Here is a 24191-nt window from a genome sequence, read left to right on the forward strand (position 1 = left end):
TTCCCAGCTAGCAAGTATCAGTACTCATCTCCAGTCCCCTTCTGCAAAATCCTTTTCTTCACCAGAGAGTGAAATTCAGAACAAGGACATAGGCACCTGGTTCTAACAAAAAAAAAAAAAAAAAAAAAAAAAAAAAAAAAAAAAAAAAAGCCTTAATGTTATTAACAGTTGGCATCAGCACACCGTTGGCATTCAAATAAAAAAACTTCTGCATGCATAATACTGTTTCATTGGCTACTATCTGCCTCCTTAATATCATTTAAATTATTCACCACCTGCCCAAAGTGGTCTGGCAGTCATTAATTTACAGCCTACAGATTTTTGCAAAAATTATAAATAACCATGACAAAGACAGGAGTGATCTCTCATGCACTGACTCTTCTTGCTATCCAAGGTTTCCCTTTGTTATCCAGTTCTAAGGGTAGGATTCAGCCATCTAAAATATAAGCATCTAGTTTATGTAACTTAGGCCCACTATATAGTCAGTTTAATAGCACAGACTACTATCCAAAAGGGATATTTTTAAGGGGAATTTTTTTTAGAGATGTATTTTAGCATAGAATGCTATATACTTCTGAAGAATCAGATATCTCTGACCACCATAAGGCCATCACAATCTATTAGCTTAGAGCAGATACCTAGCTCTTACTGACTAAAAGATAAATTAGATGAAGCCCACTTTAAATTTCTGATTCACTTCTTTTCTACATCTTCCCCCTATCACTCTTCAATAGAAAAACTGGTTCTCCATCTTACTTGTAGCTTAGCTCATTTGACTTTAGTGGGACAAAATTGATGTATATTAACTGATGTATATCAACTGACAGTCTGCCTCTAAGTATAAAAGTTACTTAAAATTCCAATGCAGATAAAAAGAGAAGTTGCTGTTGTGTACTTTTCTGAAGCCTTTCTGTCTTGACTGCTGGAGATCAAATATCAGTAGGTTTGGAAGTTCTGTGTGCAAGTTTATTGGATTTAGAAATCAGAGTGGAAATACCATCAGGACCTTTTCTGAAAACATCACTCCATTTAGTTACACAGGAGAGAAGACAATATCTTCTAGCGTAATTGTCAAAGTTTGATCTTGCTACAACAATATACTTGCTGACAGTCACAGCAATTGATGAAACTGAGAGATCTTGAATTTAATAAAGTGTTGCCAAACTCATGTGTTTCATTGCTGTGAAAAATCTAAAATCTTTCCTAAATCCTTATTTTTAGGAAGTTCAGCTATGTTTTTGTGTGGGAGATGCAAATGATGGTGTAACTGCTAAGTTAGATTCACAGGTGATTTAATTCTGGATGGAAGGCTGCTAATGAGATGGATGAAGACCTTCAAGGATGTGACTGGTTGTTAAAATTACTTCTTGCCTCCTTAGCCTATTCAAAACCAGGCTTCAAAATCCCTTCCAGAAACAGAAAGCAGAACCCATTAATCACCAAAAAGTCTGGCAGCCCTGGAGTTATAATTTGGATTACCAAGAGGATGAATCATTCAGCATCAGCTCTTTCATATTTGAAAGAGGTTTGCCATACAGGAGGATCTGTTCTGTTCTGAAAAGTGATATGTGATTAAAAAAAAAAGGCTATGAATCAGTTAGCCAATTTTAAAAGCCTTGTTCAGACACCACTGACCACATCCACAAGGATATCAGAAAAAAAAATCCTACATTAGCTAGGTTTGGAGCTCTATTTAATGAGATAAATCAATGGAAATTATACCTAATGGATTTTTTAGGTGGGTGCTCCTATCCATTTTTTTAAATTGCTAAGATAAAAGGAACTTTCAGCATTTAAATTTATTTCTATATAGGCCATGTTTATAAATATGCTAAACAAGATATCTTTGCGTAGATAGACTATACCTGAGGATTTAACTATATGCTTCCAAAATAAACAGGCCTAGTAAAAGATCAACGTTAATGTTGAAAACCCGAGCTCTTAGAGAAACCAGACACTCATTTTGGTCTGCTGAAAGTTACGCTCGGGCAGAATGTTAACACAGGCATCTTTTTGCATAATCAGAGAGAAACAGCTCTAGGAAGTAAAGTCTTCTGCCCTGCAGAACTGTGCTATTTCCATTCCTAAGAATTTCAGTACATAGGAAAAAAAAAATCAGATTTGTCCTTGCACAAAGCAGAGCTTATCCAGAGTTTGGGTGTAAATTAGGCAAACCTGCTGAGTATTCTTTATGTTCGCACACCACTATACAGAGGTAAATCAGGTTTAAAAAAAAAAAAAAAAAAAAAACTTAAAAGGATTTAGAAGAACATTGACTCTCTTTTTACTATGTGAAAGCTGCCATGCTGTGCTTCTGTGTCATTGCTTTGTGTCTGAAACTCCTTGTGTGGTAACACTGCGTGCTGGAAACTGCGCTTTCTGCAGGGTTTGCACTAAGACGAAAGACGTATTAGATAAGCATATGTCCATCACTGTCAATAGAAACAATCTCTAGTATCTTTCAAGAACATGTGCAAAATGCATCAATTTCCTTACCCAAACCCAGATCAGCCTTCCTTGAAAATCTGTTCCCACTCCTATAAAGAAGGTGTCTGCATTTAATTATTCTTTTATATACAAACATAAGGAAAGCCATACAATTCTATTTCACATCCTAACTGGCCATAAAAAATAGGAAAACACTGAAGAATTAAATCCTAAGGGCTATGCTGTGCTATGACTATTTCATAGCATTCACAAAGAAAGAATATAAAGGTAAATGGGAGCTCAGGGGAATGTCTATTGCAAGCCAAGTAGGAGATAGTAGCGTTCTTATGTTTCCAGATGGAAAACAGGGATTTCTAAATCAAGGTTACCCAATGTCTTTTTCCGAGATGCCTCACAAGAGTTTTTATTTCTAATCAAGTACACATTTTATTTCTAACCAAAAATGTAAACTATTATTCCCCCATTCTCTTTCCTTACTTACATGTGTGAGAATATACTCTATTTGTTAATTTAAAGTGTTTTCACAGACCGCTTCTGGCTGTCCTACAGAACATCATAGGCCCAAAACACAAAAGCTTAAGAATCACTGCGCTGGGAAAAGGCCTAGCATTTCTACAGGAACTCGTAAGGGAATAGACAGATTTCAGGAGCATAAAAATAAGTAAAAAATGAAAACAAACTTAGAAAGCTAGCAAATAACCTATCAAGAACTGCAAGATACCAAATTTAGCTTCTTAATTTAGTCTTCCTTTAAGAATGAGAATCAAAACACCAACATTATTAATGTAATTTTTTTCTGGAATCCACCAAGTTCCCCTGCCTGCATCCTTCTGTCATGCCCAATCTCCAACCTTTTCTGGGATTCTTGTATTTTAATACATGAAGGATCTCATAAAACCCTGTTGTGCAGGTCAGGCAGGTGAAATTCCTATTTTCCTGGATCCTGTTATTTTCTTAGTACTAAGTATTCAAGTATAAGTATTTGAAAGTATTTTTCATCTGTACATGATAGAAGCCTGACTATTAAAATAATTGTGACTAAATTTTCTTGCATTTTTCTAGCTGGGAAATGGAGTTCAGTAAAAGGCAGGGATGATTTTCCACAAAGAAAGGAAGGAAGTGATCTGTTTTAAATGTAAATAAAAGTTTATATAAGATCAGTCCTGCTGAGTTAGACCAAAAATATATCTAGCCAGTATGCTCTATGATAGAGTTGATGAGCAATTGCTCAGGAAAAAATTATAACAGAAAGGTAGACATATGTAATAGTTCTTTTTAATATACTCCTGACTTCCCAACCACCTGCAGCTCAATGATTTCCTGAGCTGGATGTAGCTTCTATGCCTTTAAGTATGAATATCCCTTCCATGGATTTTCCCAAACTTCTTTTAATTCATGCGAATTTTTAACATGTTCAGTGTCCTTTAGCAGGGAGTTCCACAGCTGAACTACATGTATAGGATTGAGAGAATCTTTGGAGAAAGTCCATGTTTAGGCAGACTAGCCCTTATGGGTAGTTTGCCACAGGAAACTTAAGCCTGTTCCTGAGGAAGCAGATTTAGCCTTTCAAATAAAGCAAGAAGAGCTCATGATTTTCGCTCTAAATATACTGGGTTTAATCCCCCGAGCTGATGTCCAGTTAAGGGTGTTACATACAAATGCCATCTTCTGTCGTTGTTTCTTCCATTAACTTTTAAGGCTTCTGTTTCTGTGTGATCATAATGGCACCCATTACCTTCGGCGTAAAGGCATTTCTCCCGGACTGCCTGGCTTTTCTATAATGTCTTTTTATCCTTGAGGCTGTTAATTACTCTCTTGCTTCAGGTCTGACATTCATTTTCACAGGACTCCTCATATGTACTTCAATCACATCACTCTTTTCTCTCTTCCCCTCTAATTAGCGCAATGTTGGGTTTCCCAGCCTTTCCATTTAAAGCAGCTATTACCTCCTTTCCCATTACGCTACCCTTTTAACGTCTCTCTCCCTTTTTAGAAGCTATACTCCCTGCAACATGGCAAACAGACATGTTCACACTCAGCTGCTGGCCACTGACTTTCTTTGTCTGCCAGACTGATCATATCCAATGACCCAACCGATTTCCTGTTGATAGCCCTGGAGTCACACTTCACTTGTGACTCTTTGTATCTGCCACCAGCTCTCTCTTACGGGGTGCAGCCAGCTAATTACACCATTACACCGCCTTATTTCATTAAACTGCCTGAAGTAGACTGCTGTGAATAAAGCATTCTTAGCACCTGCATCGATGGACTTTACAAAAGCAATTTGGCTTAAATTAGTGCAGGAAGAAGGATGGTGGCTTACGAACGTGAAGCAAGACAAATACTTGAATCTCACATACCATAATTAAGACCACTGCCATACTCAAAAACATCATACAAGCATTAGTTTCCACTGTACGTTTGGGGACAGAGCAACTGGAAACATCCAGAACAGCGCATGTGCCATTTATCAGCCCAGCTCCTTGTTTTCTAAGGAAATTCATATTCAGTGTCCACTTCACTAAATGCCTCTGTTTTAAACAGCCTGTCAGTGCATATACTGCTTATTACAGACTTCTTCCTACAGCACATTGATATCATGTAAATAATAGGGTGGCCTACACTTTTTTTTTTCTGTTCAAACTGTTTCTCAGTGGAGAATTAGTTTTTTTTTCCCACAAAATTAAATGTTTTTTTAAAAAAATTACTCGTCAAAAAACTAAGGACTACTCTTTACCTTTGTTTCCTAGAGTAAAAAAGGCTTTTAATGCCTTTCTACTTTCTTCTGTTCCCCTACTCACTACAGTAGTGTTTTTCTGCACCTATTTCGATTAGAGTTCCCCTTTCCAATATGAAGTATCTCTAGTGCACTGGATAATGGTATAGTTCTGTTTCCTCTGGAAGTTATTTACTAGGCACATGCAAGGACCATATTAACTGTTTTTCACCGGACATCAGAAGGATGCCCAATCCTTTTGCTCTGTTGTACACCAATATTGTGCCTTTATTCAGTGGTTGCTAACTGAATAACTTCTAGCTTATAAATTTATCTCTTATTATTGTTCCCAAAGTGCACAATTTGGAACTGTTAAATTAAATACCTTTTTTATTATGCCACCATTGAAAGTCATCATTTTTTTCTGTATGATATTCTGGTCTTCTTCCATACTGTTAATACTTCCTAACTTCCTGTCATTAGCAAATATTATTAGCATGTGCCTACAAACTATTAAAATTGCTAACTTCTTGAGTTCTAAAATATTTCCACAATACAAGTATGATGACCTCTCCTTTCCAGACAGCTTGTCATCTATCAGCCAGCTCCTTATCGAACTTTCTTTCACTACTAAATTCCATCTTGTCCAGGAAATTTCATTGTTTCCTTTTGTTTATACAGTTCAAGAATCTTTCATTTGCATTCAGCCCACTGCGATGCTTCCACATTTCACTCTCTGGCACCTCACAGCTAGTAAAGGAGAAGTCATCTCAGATGTCTCTACATTTCACGTGTGATCATATCCACTAAAATCTAGGAACTCTAATCTCATTCTAGGACTCCATGCCACTAGTCATTGTACAGGGAAGACATGCAGATATTGCTCCGAAGAAAGTAGAGTTCAGATAAATTGCACTTAAAACATCTCTTACAATGACTAGAATTTGAATATCCTTTAGAGAGAGAAGAGGCCAGAAAGAAGGAGTCCCAGAAGGCTCTTCACAAGTCTGCAGGAAATACAACTTGTAATTATAGGCGAATAGAGAATTATAAAACATGACACTTCCAGGGTTATCTAGCTCAGCTCATTCTAGAATGACTCATTAAGCTGAAAAATTATAGGCTTAGCTAGCCAGTTTGACAGACAAGGCCATCTAGGGAAGGAAAAATGGGAATCTCTACAAGGTGTTACTTCATATTCCTTTCTGCAGGGTTGGCTTCATTTCCAAATAAAATAAAACCAAGGCAATAGTATCTAATCTACAAGGGCCAAAAATATCTACCAAATCTTATTCTCACTCTCAGAAAAGAACAACTAATTTCCTATGACAGACCTAAATTCCTATTCTTTTTATAACCACATCTAAATAATAAACATATGGGTATGTAAGTAACAACTCTTCACACTTAAATACCATCCTCATTTAGAGTAAACAAGTTTGCTATATTACACCCTCAACAACTCCCACCTGAGCTGATGACTTAGTTCACTGAGACAGAATTATCTGTATTTCTCAAACTGTGATTAGTGAACAAATAAATCCGTAACAAACTATTCAAAGAATTTGCTTATAGGCAGTGAATAGTAAAATAATCTTACCGGATTAAGTCAGAAAATAGCTAAAATGATTACAGAAAAACAATAGATTTGTTCAGACTGAAGGAAATTAGCCCTCAACTACACTGAAAAGAAAGAAAAGCGAAAAAGCAGTTTCTCTACTGAAAAGAAATGCAACCAACATCCTAACTGATTTTTCTTATCTGACTTTTGGGGAAAATAACAATGTAATACAGATCCATGTCCTCCAGGGATGCCGCTTTGCTTGATGTCTCCATTTCACGTGTAAAAGCTGGCTGCATTGCCCACAATGTGTTAACTGCTACAAGCATTATGCTGAAACAGGACGGAGTCCCTTACAGCTCTGGCTTATTATGACAAGCACTTAAGCTTACTTCCAGAACAGTAATGCAAAGTGGGTAGTGTTAAATAAAAATGAGTTGCTTTTATGCGACCCCCCTCCTCACCTCAGTCACTTGCGTTCCTCTCAACCCAGCATAATTTCAGAATGACTTCAAGCTGTTCTAACATAGCACAGGGAAACAGCTTGCACTGAGCAGCAGGAGAAGGCAAAACTGAGCTTTAAACACTGTTTCTATACTTCCCTCTTTGTGGTATTTACATTATGGCTCCCATCCAAGGCTCTGGTACTCTGATTTCAAAGTGACAACTGCACAGTAAGAGTGCAACACTTTGCTATAATCTACAACCCAAATCTTATTAAAATGCAGTGAATAGCCTGTATGGTCTTGTCTTTTCTCTGCAGATTCACTGCAGCTGTACAGATGTCTTAAATGTGGCATTAAAATGGTTCACAGAAGCTGGCAGCACAGCTAATTTCACTTTAAGGAAAGCTGTCAGCATAAATCTCATTTTAGAAATAGATTTATTCTTGTTTCTTAAAATGATAGCATAAATAAGTCTAAGTTACATCTCACAAATTAGAATATACCGTCAGATATCTTAGCATTTTATTCATCCTGGACAATTAAAATAGCTTCTTTGTTTTTCAATACTAGCCCAAGGTTACTGCTTGTGCTTCAGTAAAATCTTTCCCTCCCCTTTTTTTCCTTCCAATCCTGTTTATTCATTTCAAGCAAAATCAAAGATCTTGCTACTCAGATAGACATATGCTAGTGATAGGCTTTTGTATCTTCTCTTTCTCATCACCAGTTTTTAAGAAGCCTATGCCTGCACATACATATGTGCTGGTTCATGATGGTCCTTTCACTGGTATAAGGTTCCCTTTATAGCAAAAGCTGGGGACTTGTAGATTGTGATAGGGATGGCAAAGGCAGCTGAAAAAATGTTATACCAGAACTGCCCGTTCACAGGTTAGGGAGACCTGCAGTCACTTCAGGTCTGGCAGATTGATGATTTGTTGGCCTATGTGATGGCAGGACACATTTACCAGGAGTCCTATGAATAAATCTGCCTAAGACATGCTATAGCAAAGTGTTCTAGGCAGGGTCTTAAACTAGCTGAGTTTCCCTTGAAGAATCCCTGTGGACATTTCCACTTAAACAGCAAAATGAGCCTTATTTAGAATTCTAATTATGCTAAACGCCACCCTCTCTTTCCAATTAATCTTTGTCTTTGAATACAGATGTATCCTGTTACCAGTAATTGCAGCCTTTGTGAGAGAATATTCAAAGTCCAGCTGTAATATATATATGTATATATAAAGTTATGTAGTTATATATATATATATATATATATATATAAGTTATATATATAATATATAATGGAGATGGTTATGGGGGCCTGTATTGTATGCAGCAAGCACAGTTACACAGCAAAATGGATAAAGCAGGCAATGCTGGGTTTTGCTACAGCACAGAATTGTACTAGATCAAACTACAGGGTGCTCTAGCCTAATACCATGACAGTGACCAAAAGCTGTTGCCTAGGAAGGAATATAAGCGTTCTCGTAACGCTTGTGGCTCAAGAATTTTGACATAGGGAACACTAAGCACATGGTTTAAAAAACAATTTAAAACTAAAAGAACCAGTGGGACAAGACACATTAAGATTGTGCAGAAGTGTTTGCAATATGAGGATTTCAGTTAAATAGAGTAGCTAGAAGAAGCAAGGTGGATACAGGTTAATTAGAAACCAGTCTGAGACTGCTGAACTCATTTCACATACATCAACAAAACATCCATCAGACAAAAACTACTATTGATCAATCCTGACCTGGATTTAAATCACAAGCCTGGAGCTGAGAGGGTCTATGTGTGTTTACCATTTTCAGAAACATATAACTCCTTAGCAGCACAACTTGAATTGGAAAACAGAAAAACAGATGGTTCAGCTGAAAGACAATCAGAAGCCCCAGTATGCATTTACCTAAGTAGAAAGATTCACAAATTAGAAATACAAGTAGCAGGAAGAGAAGGAGCTGAAAAGAAACATGAAAATAACCATACTGTTTACAGATAAGCAGAAATATTAACATTATGTCTTCTTATGGCATTTAGGCAACCAAGTGGCTTTATATGTCTTGAGACTTTACACACCCTATCAGTTCTCTCAGAAATAAGGATATGAATGTATCTTTCAATCCATCAGTGATGCTATGATAGCAAAAATGTTAAGGAAATTTAAAAATCACAGTGAAATGGCAGTTTCAACAGTGAAAGCCAGTATGTCTGATATGCTAGAACATCTCTTCCTTGGAGCTAGGTTTAGAGCAGATGTTTGAAACTCTCAAGATGTGCTTTTTATTCTAATTCCAAAATGTCATGTCACATAGATATTTGAATAGCCAGTGGTACTTTTTAAATACAAACATATCACCTGTCTGTCCTTTGGAAGTGCCATCTCTCACCAGCCTAGTCAGCCGCTCAAAAAACGTACAGCATGTACTGTTTGCACTGAAGTACATGCAAACTGAGCATATCTTTTACTTTGCTGAGGTCTTCTTTGACACTGCAGACTAGGCCCTGGCTCTATATAAGAAATTCATTGCAAGGAGTGGATTGTTTATAATGGATTCGTCTATATTTTACAACCAGAACAAGTCCCAAGGACACACTTCTTGCACAAAGTTCTACGGAGTTCAATTTTGACTTTCCCAGTAAAGAACTGCAGAGTCACATCTGTAATCCCTTTTGCAGTGTGATTTGCAAGGAACCAGGAACCACCACATGTAGAATCTTTAACTGTTCCTGATTTTTTATTTGATTAAGGGTGCGCTCTCTCATAAGCTTTGTCCCATTCTCACTCAGACAGGTGCTTTCTCTCACGTATCTCCATGTCCAAAGAATTCCAGACAAACTTCAAATAGCATCACTCACCCATTATCTGTTCAATCTCTGCTTTCATCTGCTTCTGCTGTGATGCCTATAAACTACCAGGATCTGCTAGAGTTCTAGAGAAATGGCAAGCTGTCTTGTCTGTTTCCCAGGTAAGTGCTTTTCTTTTTCTTATAAATATCTACCTTAGCCATCTCCCTGTCCCACCTGTTCATTCGCATTAGGTTGGCTGACTGTGAGCTATTTGGCCATTTTGGGGATATTTACCTACAACAATTAAACCTGAGTTGACTTGAGTCCATAGCTGCAACTCTAATATAAATAGAAGAACAGGGACAAGAAACAGAGTAAGAAGGGCAAAGAAAATTGAACACCAGGAATCTCTGAATTAATGCAAACACAAGACTTCTGGAAGCAATCGAGGTACCCAAGCTGTACAAGGATGAAGAACTCTCTGGCTGTTTTCTGACTGAGATCTGAACACAATAGGTCTGTCTGTACTATAAGGGGCTTTCCTTCACTGTGTAAATCCTTAGCATCAGATGTTTCAAGTATGTCACAAAAAAATGAAAAAAAGTGATGGAAAAGTATTTCTGAGTAATATTTCTGAGAAATAAAGTATACCAAATACAATTTGCTCATAAATAGGATAGCTCTAGATAAAGACTTAAGAAGTACTGCATGAAAAAGGGATTCTATCCCAAGGTAAGTATCTTCTAGGTAAATATTTTTCATAGATCTTCAAGAATATGTATAGGGTATAAGCAGAGAAATAATGAACTAAGGAGAAGCAGGAGAATATTTTAGGCTAACAGTGTGATAGATCACAGCTCAGATAACACGCTCCTGCTGAAGGGCAGCTTAAACTGTGACAAAAACTGCCCAGAATTACACATTTTTTCAACTGATAGAGGAGGTCCAGAATGAGTTTGTCTTCTGACCATCACAATCATGTTCCTCATTAACAACCTTTGCCCAGAAATGGCTCATTTGAAGCCTTCTGACAGAAAATCAATTGCTAACACTTTGCATTGCTTATCACCACAGACACGGAGCTGACTTGAGCTGTCGCCCTTTCAGGCTAGGGACATTTCTGGGCTATGGAAGTTTCTATACCGTGAAACTGTCAGTATGCTTTCTGACCCAAGCTTACTAGCGCTCTGCCAGACAAGTCCTGGGCAAAGTTCAGGAGTCAGCACAGGCCAGAGACCTCTGTCACCATCCTGTTTCAGAGACTAAAGTTTAGACGCATGGACGCAAGCTATTCTAGGCCAGCTGAACTCAGTGGCAAAGGACAATATGGGTATCTTTAATTTACTAGTACAGATGGATGCAGATTTTAAGAGAAATCTTAAATCCCTGCAGTTTTCAGCCTTCTCTACTGCTATTATCAAATCACTTCCTGCCTGGTGTATTTCTGGACACGTATTTGATTTTCATGCTGAGATGAGGAAATTAAATTTTTAATACTAGATTTACTATTTTCGTCCAAAAAGCCTGCGTATACTAAGCAGCAACATACACGCTGTCACTATTGCCTGAGGAAAAAATCATAAGATAAACTTTGATGGGATTTTCATACCAATTAAAAACATTCAAGTGAGTCAAACGACATAAAATCAGTCCCTAAAATGATAAAACATTTCCAATATATTATTATCTTCTCCCTCACCCTGCTCCCAACTCTGTAACAGAGTTTTTGTTGCTTCAGCTTTCACCACCTTTCGTCTGAACCAGCATATCTAGTCATTACTGTACTGACATCACAGCCTTAGTCACTGTTACAGGATATTTCTGGAATATTGCACTGCCTCCACATTCAAGACTTACTGTAGGATTCCCCTTAAAGACATCAATATCAAGGCAATTTTCATTCACACAACTTCTCCCACAGACCCATCTGAGATAAAAAAAAATTTTGTTCTCAGTTTGAGAAATTTATTCTCATTTTAACTCATTTTCTTACTGCTAGAGCAATGTTAGGGGCCTTGTCAAGCAAAGAACCAGGTGCCTAATGTTTATTGATTTTTTTGAACAAGTACTACAGTTTAAATTATTAAATGATGAAATTGGATTTCCTCATTCAGTTTATTAAACTGAATCCTCACCTGGTCCCTAAGCCAGAGCGTATGATAGCTTATGGAAAGCAGATTATTACAGAAGATGATGACAGCAACATTTTTGGTATCAAAATGAAACTGTCACACACAATTTTGTGAAACAATGGCCAGTGCATCTCAGGTAAAAGCCAACTATGCCACAAAAGGTAACGCAATGTTCTTATTTGTGGTTAGAACATTTTTGTATGACAGACAGATCAGAGTGGGAAAATTTGATGCTTGAGTCCTTAAACAAAATACATACTGAAATCAACCAGAAATCACTGAGCATTCTGAGCAACTAAAATTTAAACCAGGGTTAAAGATGCGACATGGATACACCGTCAATTATATAAAATCTTTGAACTGGTTTTGTAAATTTTCTTCTATTTCACAGGAATCAGTAACTATCCTTGTTTTACTTTTTCCAATTGTAATGACTAATCTTAACAAATGATATCTGATAAATTTTACTGTCCAACTTTTCCTGTATTTTCTCTATAAGCTCCTACTTTCTTTTATTTTCATTGAAGGCTCTACACTGCTTGCAAACATACAGCAAACCTTTATGGTTTCACAGATGCAGATTGTACTGCTTTGTACAGTGAATACAGTAGTAGATTCATAAGGTTAAATTTAATTTTCTTTTCTGATTTGCAGCTCTTTGCACTTTTAAGCTTTTCCTTTAGAGTATATTTTTGTCAGCATTGGTACTTACTAGCCACTTATTTTTTCATTCAAAATAATTTAAATCTAAATGTTGGAAATGGAAAGAATCTGACAGGCTTCCACTGTAGAATGTTCAAAAGCTTTCTCATGGACTTTACCCTATGCGATTATATGCTGCATACAAATAGATTTTTTGCCAAAATTTCTCATAGTTTCTATTGAAAAATCATTTTTTAGATAAAACGTCTTCTTTTTATAGATTTATCTCCTTAAAACGAAAAGAAGAAAACTTCTTAATATTCTATCTTTACACTATCTGTACTATGGCTGCCACATTTATAACTTGCCAAAAGTTTGGAGCCAGCTAGCGGTCCTGTGACAAGGTAATGTGCTACCACTAATGACTACAGCACTTGAACTCTGAACCTCTCTCAGTTCCAGTAAGAAATATTGTAGAAGGAAATTTTTTGGCTCAGAAGGAACAATGTAAACCTTACACTGCTCCCAGCAGGCTCTTTCTAATCATGTGAAAAAGCAATAATGATAAGCAGTAGAGAGAGTCATATCCTAGCTGACTTTAACAAAAGAGCACAGTTCAGTTTGGGTTCTTTGAATGCAAGAATGAAGCACCATTGCCTTACAGGAAAAAACAAAGAAACAAAAAACCTTCAACTCTCAAACAAAGATTAAAAAAAACAGGGCATCCCAGTAAGTAAGACAGCACCTAGAGCAACCTATTACCCTTGCTAGTTCATCTGTAACAATCACACAGTGATTTTTATTAAGAAATAATGATCCTGCTTCCTCAAATGTTCATGTGGGCTTTCAGACAATCTCACACTCTTCACTGGTACCCATCCTAGAATCATATTTGAAGAAAAAAACAATGCTCAAAGCTCCAACATACTTCAAGTTGAACACTAAGTTTCACGCTGAAACAGATGCTAAATATGAAGCTTTTATGTCCATCCTCCTCCTCCCCCCCCCCAAAAAAAAAAAAGAAAAGAAAAAAAAAAGGCAAAAAAAGGCATCGTTACTGAATATATTTTGGATCATCTGTGATGCCAGCTAGGGAATTTGGTGACTCTAACAGCCTCACTATTTACACATTTCTGCGTCTCACTACCATGCTAGGACAGCAGAACAGTGGCTTTCTATGTATTTCTTCAGTACAGTACATGGTAAAGTATTGTAATTTAGATCTCATCATTCACAACACATTTTAAAACTGTATTCAATTTCCAGTTTCTTTTGACCATTCAAACCTATTAGATTTTTCAGAATGCTTTATTTCATATATGTTGAATATCACTTATTATGTGCTGTCACCAAGGACTTAGTCACTGTTTTCAAAGAAAGTGTTACAGGTTCATGGATGTTTCTAGATAGAATTAACATCAAACTCATTCTGATTCACTCAATTTTATATCTTAGGTAATCTAAACTGTCTTTCATATAAACAATTTGAAATGGAAATGCATATTGCACATGTACTGTTCATTTTAGAAAGGCATTTGCATAATAAAAGTCATAAAGTATAATATAGAGAACTGTCACATACACAGATACTGCATATTAAGAATAATACAGCTGTTGATACAGCTTATCTGATGTGGTAATAGTGTCCTATATTTGTTTCAAATTTCACTCACCGTAGTGAGTAGCTTTCTGGGACACTTAACTGACTTTATTTAAGGTCCCAGGGGTGCAACATTCAACAGACTTACTCTAGCAAGCATAACTGTAACACATTATTCCAATGCAGAATACTCCATCCAGAAGTGCAGACAGTAATAGTGAGCTGTGGCAGCTTGAGTTCATTTGGCAATGACAAGGCTTTTTAAGAACTTAAATTAACATTTTAATGGAAACAAATAAGGAGAGGCAGTGCTGGCTGATGCAAAAAGCTTTAACCTAAAAGTAAGAAGACCTGAAGTTCTGTTCTTAACCCTCTCTATGTCCTGGAGGTGACTTTCAGAAGGTCCCTGTCATAATCTGAGTCTCTATTCCCTCTTCCCTGTGGGACACGGAAACCCTGTGTTTCGTTTCACTCACTTTGCAAGCTTTTTCCAGCAGAGACTCTCCTGTGCTATCACGGCAGAGCAAAGGGAGCTCCTTCTCAGAGCAGAGTCTGTATGTCGCTACTGCTGTGCAAGGAGCAACGTGACTGTTTGGACAGAACTGGAAGATTACTCCAGGTGGTGAGGGTACAGCTAACACAATATCCTCTCTGTGCCACAGAGAACACCGGGCACATTTAGATTAATGGACTGCTTTGAGTCAAGCATATATTCATAGTCTGCTATGAAGAAGCATTATTAGAAATATGTTAGTGTCAAACTAATCACATTAATATAATGTTGCAAACAAATGTTGCTGCTTTTTCTAGGAGAGAGATGATGAATTAAATACATTGTAGAAGCCACTTGGTGATTAAAAGAAGAACTGGGTAAATACTATAATGTGAACTAAGTTTTACTGCTCCATTAACAAGAGATAATGAGGTGATGTCAATGTGAATTACCTTGTCATCTCCAACATTACTGTGTTACAGTGAACTACCATGTTAATGCTGTGAAAGCATGCACGACACACAGTTACTTATAATGTAGCACTATCTGTTACACCCATGATGAAAGTAAGACTCTTAAGTTTAAAAAGGTAAGAAGTTGAGAGGGAAGGAGTCTGTGTTCCAGTTCCTAGACGGCACAGAATGACAAATGATTTGAGATCTCAAGGGCTGTATCCTATCTAAAAAGTCAGGAATGAGATATAGCCTGATCTGAGAAATTCACCTTTGGATTTACTTTCCTGATCACAGTCTTCTTGTCAGAAATAGGTTTGCTGGGAAAATGTGCCATATTAAAACCATGCTCAATTTATCTGCTGTTCTAAACATTTCAGATGGTCTGGTCAGGTTTAATCCAAGGTTTCCCCAGATTTAATGGCTGCTCATCATTAAACACATTTTTAAATTTCTTTATGCACATGAAAGGAAAATGCTGGTTACTTGTTAATTTACGTCTGTTTTAATGAAACTTCTTTCCAGGCTAGACAAAGATTCAAAACTTCTTTTAGAGCAGTATGGCTGTTACAAATATCCCGCAAAGGGAATGTGGCTTAAAGTCTTCAAGCACCTCTTGCAAAGTCCTAAAACTTTTACTCTAGGTCCTACGTCGTTAAAATTTATTTTATTATCCATTCTTTAACTGAGTATCACCCAAGAATCAGGAGCTGTGACCATGAGCAACTCCTCATGTTTATGCAGGAGTTATCCTATGAGCATAAGTTTTTGTCTCTCCTTGCTTTCTGAGGAAAGCTTGCAGAAAAGAACTTCTCCCTGGCATCAGGCTTTCCTATGTTTGACATCTCTGAGGTGCAGGTAAGGGTTTTTGTACACTCAAGAAATACAGCTGTTACACTTGCTCTTTCCACTTGTTTGATTCATCAGCAGTGGAAGGAAGAGGCTTCAACTGATCAGGATGACAAGCATAACTGAGAGTACAGAAAATTATCTCTTCTATTATTCCACTATCATAGCTTCTAAATTAATTTATATTTTTTTGTGGGAAAAAGTCAGATCTTACCTGGTATTTCAAGACAGTCCTTAATAATGTAACCTTTTCGACAGACTGTATACAGCACAGTTCATTATACCTGGCTGAACAGATTACCAGTATATGTTATCCTGAAGTATTTCTTAAAGGAAATTAATTTAGAATATACACTTTGCTGAACTTCAATACTTTAAAAAGACTGTCTATTATTCAAGACAGAAGAACGGTGCAGGAAAAAAAATTAACTGCTTTTTCACTGCTATGCCATATATATACAGATTATGATAAAGAATACATACCTACAGTAGCTTAAAACCTACTGTATCAAACTGCTCTACATATCAAACTGCTGTATATATCAAACTGCTATAGCTTGCTTAGTTTACAAAATCATTATTTTTGGCTTACCCAGATCTGTAGCTTAATTCTTTTTTCATTTTTGAAAACTGTTTTTACTTTGAAATCGATCCCAACCGTGCTTACAAACGCAGATGTAAAGGAATCATCAGCATAACGGAACAAAAAGGATGTTTTTCCAACACTGCTGTTGCCAATGATGAGCAGTTTGAACATGTAATCAAAGTTCTGGTCAGATGTATCTTTCTGGCCATATCTGGAATCCTGAGCAGATGCCATCTGTAATAAAAAAATAAAAAGGAATAATTTATTGTCTCTTATACTGCATAAAACTGGAAATATTTATATTTTATTGGAATTTTTGGTAACAGATAAGAATGAATTCAAGAAGTTCATAGAGGTTCACATAGAGGTTCATAGAAGTTCACAAAAAGAATTAACTTTTTGTGATTCTTGTATCCATGCTAATAATTCCCACTGCAAAAGAGAATGGCAAAAGCTACATCCGTAATGAAAGACAGTGTACCAAAGCTAAACTTCCATCCAAAACTCCATGACAATTCTTGAGCATAACATAAAAAAAAAAACTACTTTCAGAAAGTATGGTAGATGAGACAGATCCATACCTTGAAAGTACAGACAGAAACCCTTCTCTTCACATGTATGAGCGGGAAGTAAAAGACTAATGCTGGGTTGTGACGTGTTTAACTTTCAGGGTTGCAGAGAGTAACTTGAAAACCTGGTCAAAATTTTACCTGGGCTCAAAAAGCAGATGGCAAAGATAAAGAATTAGCTCGTGTCTCACCTCATACACTTTTTAAGAAAAATCTCAAGTATCTGGGGAGACTGGCAGGATTTTTTAATTCTTGGAGTTTTGGATTTTTTAATTCTTGGAAGTCCCTAACTTTGTTATGTTCTGCTTCCAAGAACACAAAAACCTTTTCTTTATTTTGACAAAGTTCTTCTCTTTGTGCTCAAATGATTAAGTGGAATATCAATCACACACCACTTTCAGCAAAATAAATGAGGTTTTTTTCTTTGGGATTAAATCTCTCCTTGGCTATTTATTAAAATTAAAGAGAAAATCCACAAGGCTCTTTCCATTAGCATGCTGTATACATTCCTTTTTGCAGAATGAGGCCCGAATCAGATCCTTACACCCAACTGGATTTTAGCACCAAGGGTAGTTTCATGCCACCTCCTAGAGGACACAGGATAGACCTGAGAGCCTGCAGGGAAATCTGAGCTCAAGACAACAATCAAACACTTATTGTCAGGAGCTATCAGACTCCTGCTCTTATCTTAATTAAGTTAGGGAGAAGGTAGGCCCCAACCTTGAATATGGTCAGGAACAAAAAAAATGTCTTTGTATGCTTGCTTACCTTCAGGACATCTTTAAAGTCCTTAAATGAAGATTACTTATGGGCATAGGCAAGTTTAATCACTAAGCAGAGTTTGCTATATTAAGTCCAAACAGTTCTGAAGTCTCACGTTCAGCTGCTCCCTTGCTCCCAAGAGAACAGGGAAAAACAGGACATGGGCTGAAAACAGATGTCTGAAAAAGCATGTGCTTATGTGCCACTCTCATGGCTGTAATGAAGCACTTGACTCTCTTTGGCCTTAGAGGACCTTGTTCTTTGACAGAATTAATTTGAACAGCTTTCTCACTTAAGCAGGGCACAGTGCCATGACCTCCTTGACTGCACATCACTTCAGTTTGCACTTACAAATGCACCCCACTCTGAATGTCTACACAGAATGAATTGCCTCTGATGCAATCAGGTATCAAAGAGGATGCAGAAGGCAAGAAATGATGGCATCAAAAATACTGAGTCTCATTCCTTTGTAATGTTCATAGTTTATTTTCTTCCAAAGATAAAACAATTCTGTTGTAAAGGAGATCAGTAGTAAGCCCAGTAAAAATGTCTTGTTTCTATCTACAGTAAGGATAGACACTTACTGGCTTCTTCAGCTATAGTGATTTACAGTTGTTTCAAAGAGCAAACCACTATTCTATATGTAGTGTAGAAATGCATACATTAACATTGCTTTTTAAGAAGAAACTGATTTTACTCATTATTCTGATAAAAAGACAGTTTCCTGCACAAGTAGCTTTTTGTGAGGTGATCCTTTTGCTTTTTGTCAATTATTATCAGTTAAACTATATTCAGATTAATATAGTTTGACAATGGAAAATAATGGGAAAATTCAATGTCTGTAACTGTTGGACCTGTAGGGAGGATACACTACAGCTGAGTGTCTCTAATGTGCAGATCTAATGTCATCATCTTCAAATTAGTCAAAACATTACCAAGATCCTTAAATATATAAACACCAGTTATTCTACAACAATATGACCCAATCATGATGAAAATAATAATTTTAAGGGTAAAGTACTAGACCAATAATGTAGAGATTGGATTTTATTCCTGACTCTTTCAGGGGTATCCTATGACTTTCCTTCTCCTTTTCCCTATATCTCGGACAAGCTTTCTTACTTTTGGTTCTGCCTGAAAGGATACTTCAGTTGTTCCCCTGCAGACCACAGTCAGTTCTCAAAAATCCTTGTGGATCACCTTTATCAACTATTTTTAACTGACCAATTAGTAAAACTCAACAGAGTTTTGTGGACAATGAACCAACCACTTATTTGGAATTTATGGATCACCAGCAGAGCACAGCTTGTGAACCAATGTATTTGGCAGCATCAGAAGTTTACTTCAAGGTATAATGATATTATAGTCATGAACATGTGTACATACATCAAAACCCAGTCCAAAAGGTATGGTTAGAAATGCAAAGTTTTATTATATAAGCAGCATGCTGAAATGCCAAGCTGTAGAATGCTGAGAAGATGCAGAGAGGTAAGAGTCTCAAATATATTTAAAAACCTCTGCTTGCTTCATATCAGCAGAAATAGCATGAATGTGACCGTAATACTGGCAGATCCTGCTGCCCAGGGGAGCAATTCTGCTGGAGCAAGGTGCAGGAGAGAGTGGTTCTGACATAGTCTGGTGGATGACTTCTGGTGCATCTACTTGTGGAGAATAAGGCATTGCCCCTCTAGCCATCTTTTCTTAACCTAAATTTATCTTCTGCACAGAAAGAACAATTTAAGAAACATATGTCCAGTTCCCACTCTAGGTATTAATGCAAACTCTCCTCCAAATAGCAACAGCAGCAGAGATAACCCAATCATGACTGTGTCTGTTGACAGGGCAGCTGCACCAAGCTGAAAGAAAAAAGTGAGGTACTAATGTTACTGTTCAAGGCATGGGTGAGATGCCATTGGTAACAATTCTGGACAACCATGTTCATGAAAGCTAAATTCCAATTGGAAAGTACAGAGAAAGATTATTAGGAACAGAAGAATGAAAAGCTTATCTCATGAGAGAAATCTAGAAAAGGTCAGTAAAACATAAACTGGTTACTCTAGATTATAATCTGCAGTAGCATTAGAGAATGAGGAGAACTATTTAAACTGATGTATACTGGAGTGAACACTGGACATCAAGAAGAAATGAGCATAAACTAGTCCTGAGTGCCTTTGAGCTGGAGTTTAGATTGTATCTAACCAGCAAAGGAGCGAGCTTCCACAGTACAGTACCCCCTCCCCCCCAAAAAAAGGAGGAGCAGTGACAGAAAGAGGATTACTGACTGCAAATCTGCAAATGCACCTTGGTTAGTGAACAGAGAGAAACTTGTAACTTGCTTTGTGGACTCAGTGGCTTGGCATGCTCATCTGCTCCAGGGCTAAATTGAACCATGAATGAGATATCAAATAATTTTGTTGAGTAACATTGCCATGCTGACTTCTGTGCCTAATAGCTCTGATTTGGCTTTTCTTCATTATAATTTTATAATAAACTCTGGAAAATTTGGAAGAACCCTTTTTCTTTTTTCTATTGCTGCTGCCCTTCTCCATTTTGCTTGGATGCGTCTGTTATAAATGTGTTTGGTTTGGGCATAACTATCACAGTGACAGCGGAATATGGAAAGTTCAGAAGAAAATGTGCTCATTTATTCTCCTGGCAAAGCATCAGAAATGTTCACATTGTCTTTACGGATTCTTTCCCGTTTCCTACTTTTCCCTCACCTTTCTGGCCTCACACACCTTTGAAATGATCTGATACCCTGGTAAATGAAAAGTGCAGTTTGCAGAGGCCTGGCATTTTCTAGACTGACACCATTAATGCCCATAAGTTCTGATAAACCTTAAGACCCAGTTACCAAAACTATACTTTAGCTTTTTGATTTTGCAAGTGCAGGAACATGGAAAATTTGTATGCTGCAATCAGATAAGGAGTGAAACTTGAAGTGAATGAATCAATGTGTGTACCACTGAGAATTTCCCACTGAATTTTTGAGAGTACCACCAAAGCCTAGGGGGAAATTATTAAGAGATACACACAGTATTTTCAACTAATTCAGAAAAGCTCTTAAAAGAACATGCAGAAACCATGTACACTTCTATGTTTCTCAGCAAAAAATATATTTTATTGGAAAATGTGATTAGAAAAGTGAAAAGTAGTCACAGACTCTTACTCAAATGCAATTATTCCCAGCAGATAACCATGGCAAACTTTTGCATCACGTAGTCACTCTCTAAAAGCACTGGTCGGGCTCCCTCTCTGGTAATTTTTGACCCTTCTAATCTACAGAGAAATAGCATAAGCTTGAGATTGGAATAAAGAATTTGCAAACGCAGAAATACAGTAACCTTGGAGAGGCCCTTATTCTCATCCTTCTGTCGCAGTTTAACTTCATAGGTTTTTTTTTCTTAATATTGCTTGGTAGATACGGAAGAATAGTGCTTACACTCTCCTCTGACTTATTTTTGTCGTGATACAAAGATATGTACTTGATCCCTCTTCCTGTTTCTCTACAATTCAGAGAGAGATGTTAGCTCTGTAACAGACTGTTCCATAAATCTGTTGTGTACAAAGAAGCAACTACATTTGTTTCATGTAGGAAATCAGATAACTAAAAGAGATAAATCAAGCAATTACTTCAGCCAGTCTAAACCACATTTGAACAGGGACCAACCGTACTAGCCTAACACTGGAAAAAGTGGACCATTAAGAAGAAGAACCCACAATAGAATATTGTTTTACTTGAAGCTTTAGTAAGATTTAAGTGCACTGGGAGTGGTGTAAGTAGAAGAACGAAAAAAAGCACTCAGAAATTACAAATGAAAATCACATCTAATCTGCCTGACAGCATTTTCGTGTCTTGGAAAAATCGAGTTGCTTGTGATTATAATTTTGGATGAGGTATGCTTAAGAATAGGCATTATTTAACCATTTTGACATCCTTGAAAAAGTGGAATTTATAGATTTTTATAGCTTCTCAGCTGCCCCTTTTTATAGGCTCTGCTTTCTGCTGACTTTTATTCAAGTATGTTTTACGATAATTCCACTATTCTACTAGCAATCACATATAAAAATCAAGAAGCAGTTATTTAACACATCAAGCATACATTTTTCTAGATCTGGACTTTCCTTTCTTTAAATTTTATTTAAATGTTGTATAACCATTTTCTTTCTACAGCTATTTAACAGCCTCAGTGAATTCAACACCTGTCATGTGTCATTAACCCAACAGTAACCAGTCTGTATTTTCCATCTTTTACAAGCAAAATCTGTTTTTTTTTCCAGAAATGCTCTTCAAAGCATTTTCAGCAGCATTCTAATTATTGCTGTTCTCCAATCAGAAAATTGAAACACGTGCTTACTAAAGATTGGTTTATCACACCTCCTTGACAGAAAGTTTTCAGCATGTGACATCAATGCAGTTGGTCTGTGAAAGGTTTATGAGATTATCGTTCTCTGTCCAAAATCAAACAAACCCAACTCCACAGCAGTGTAACTTAGCATTTTAGATTTCTATTAAAGGGAATGTAGATCTTCCCTTTAAGCTGAAACTCTATTACTGCCGGAGCAGACATCCAGCACGGAAAAGATTAGCTAGCAGGACTGTAATTCATAACTTAAGTGACAGCGGACTGCAAAAGTGCTCTTTGCACTGTATAAAATCAACAGGATTGATTGTTTCCAATCCATTGGTAACATGCTCGAGTGTACAGTCTGGGGCCTCCAGAGATCCCGGATGAGATTATAAAACAGGTCCTCATAAATAACTGGTGTACAGTTAGCCATTCAGTGTAAATTGTTCTGAAACCGCTACCTAGAAACTGCTGAAAAGCACGTATAAAAATGGTAGTTGTATCCACACATCATTCAGTTTCCCCAGCGCTAATGAATGTTGTTTTTCCATATAAAGAGGCAGTTGAGAAGGGGCCACCTCTTTGCGACCCCCGGTTCCAGCAATGAGGCACCTTTCCGTGCTGCAGACGGATACCTCCTCCTTGAGCAAACAGGAGCAGGCGTCTCGCCCGCAGCCTGCGGACCCCCATCGGAACTCACTGCAGCTCGCCCCCTAAAAATGCGCGTGGAGCGGAGCGGCAGAGCGCGCTCGGTATCTCCGAAGGACCGCTGGCTCGCCGGTACGAGGCCCCGTGCCTGCCGGGCGGCGCCGCGCCGCGCCGCGCTCCGCCGGCCCGCCGCTCTGCGGGGCCGGGGCGGAGGCACGGGCCGAGCGCTCCCCGCTCTCCCCTACGCGCACACACACACGCACACGCACACGCACACACACTCGTGTGCACGCCGGCCCCCCTCACGCATTCTCACACAGGCACATCGGTCGGCCTCATACACTTGCACGCTCACACGGACACCGGTACTCCTCAGGCGCACGCACACGCGTGTACTGGGCCCCCTCACACACGCACAAACACACGCACACGCGGTGGGCTCCCTCACACACGCACACGCACACACGTACGCATGCACACACGTGCACACACACCGTTCATGCAGGCACACACACGCACACACACGCACGCACTCACGCGCACACTCACCCTCACGCACAGTCACACGCGCGCACACGCACTCGCACCGCGCGGGCCGCTGCCGCGCGCGGCGCTGCGGGCTCTGCCGCCGGCGCGCCCGCCGGCACAGCGCGGAGACGGGCCCCGCCGCGCCGCCCTGCCGCCGCCGCCGCCGCCGGAGCCGGAGCCCGAGCCCGCGCCCGCGCCCGCGCCCGCTCCCGCCGGCGGACACCGACCTGCACCGGCGCCTCGTGCCTCATGGCCAGGCGCGGCCCGCCGCTCGCTCGGTGCCGCCGCCGCCGCCGCCGCCGCCGCCGCCGCCCGGGCTCTGCCGGGCAGCCCGCGCGCGATCAGCACCGGAGCTGTCCGCGCCCCGCCCCCGGCGCCGCCCCGCCGCCCCCCGGGAGCCGTAGTCCGCCCCGCCCCGCGCGCCCCCGCGCGCCGCGGCCGCCCGGCGCCGGCGGACTGCAGCTCCCGGCGTGCTCGGCGGCGGCGGCGGCGGCGCGCGCGGGGCCGCGGGCGGCGGGGCGGCGCGGGCGGCGGTAGTCCGCGCTCCGCCCCGCCCCGCCCCGCGCCGCCGCCGCCGGGGTGCGCGGGCAGCTCCGCGCCGTGTCAAAGGCGGCGGGTCCCGCGGGGCG

General features: G+C 39.1%; 1 protein-coding gene across 1 annotated transcript in view; it reads right to left on the reverse strand.

The window, feature by feature from the left end:
* Nucleotides 1–23863, reverse strand: part of RAB3C (RAB3C, member RAS oncogene family) — a 125647-nt gene extending 101784 nt beyond the window's left edge. The window contains exons 1-2 of the mRNA XM_062599784.1: nucleotides 23790–23863; nucleotides 16713–16940 (exon numbers count right to left, since the gene is read on the reverse strand). Of these exons, the coding sequence (XP_062455768.1) occupies nucleotides 16713–16940; nucleotides 23790–23813 (252 nt within the window). The 5' untranslated portion in view covers nucleotides 23814–23863. The remainder of the gene's footprint in view (nucleotides 1–16712; nucleotides 16941–23789) is intronic.
* Between the last annotated feature and the right edge of the window lie 328 nt (nucleotides 23864–24191).

The sequence above is a fragment of the Rhea pennata genome, chromosome Z (genome assembly GCF_028389875.1).
Source record: "Rhea pennata isolate bPtePen1 chromosome Z, bPtePen1.pri, whole genome shotgun sequence".
NCBI classification, from domain to species: Eukaryota; Metazoa; Chordata; class Aves; order Rheiformes; family Rheidae; genus Rhea; species Rhea pennata.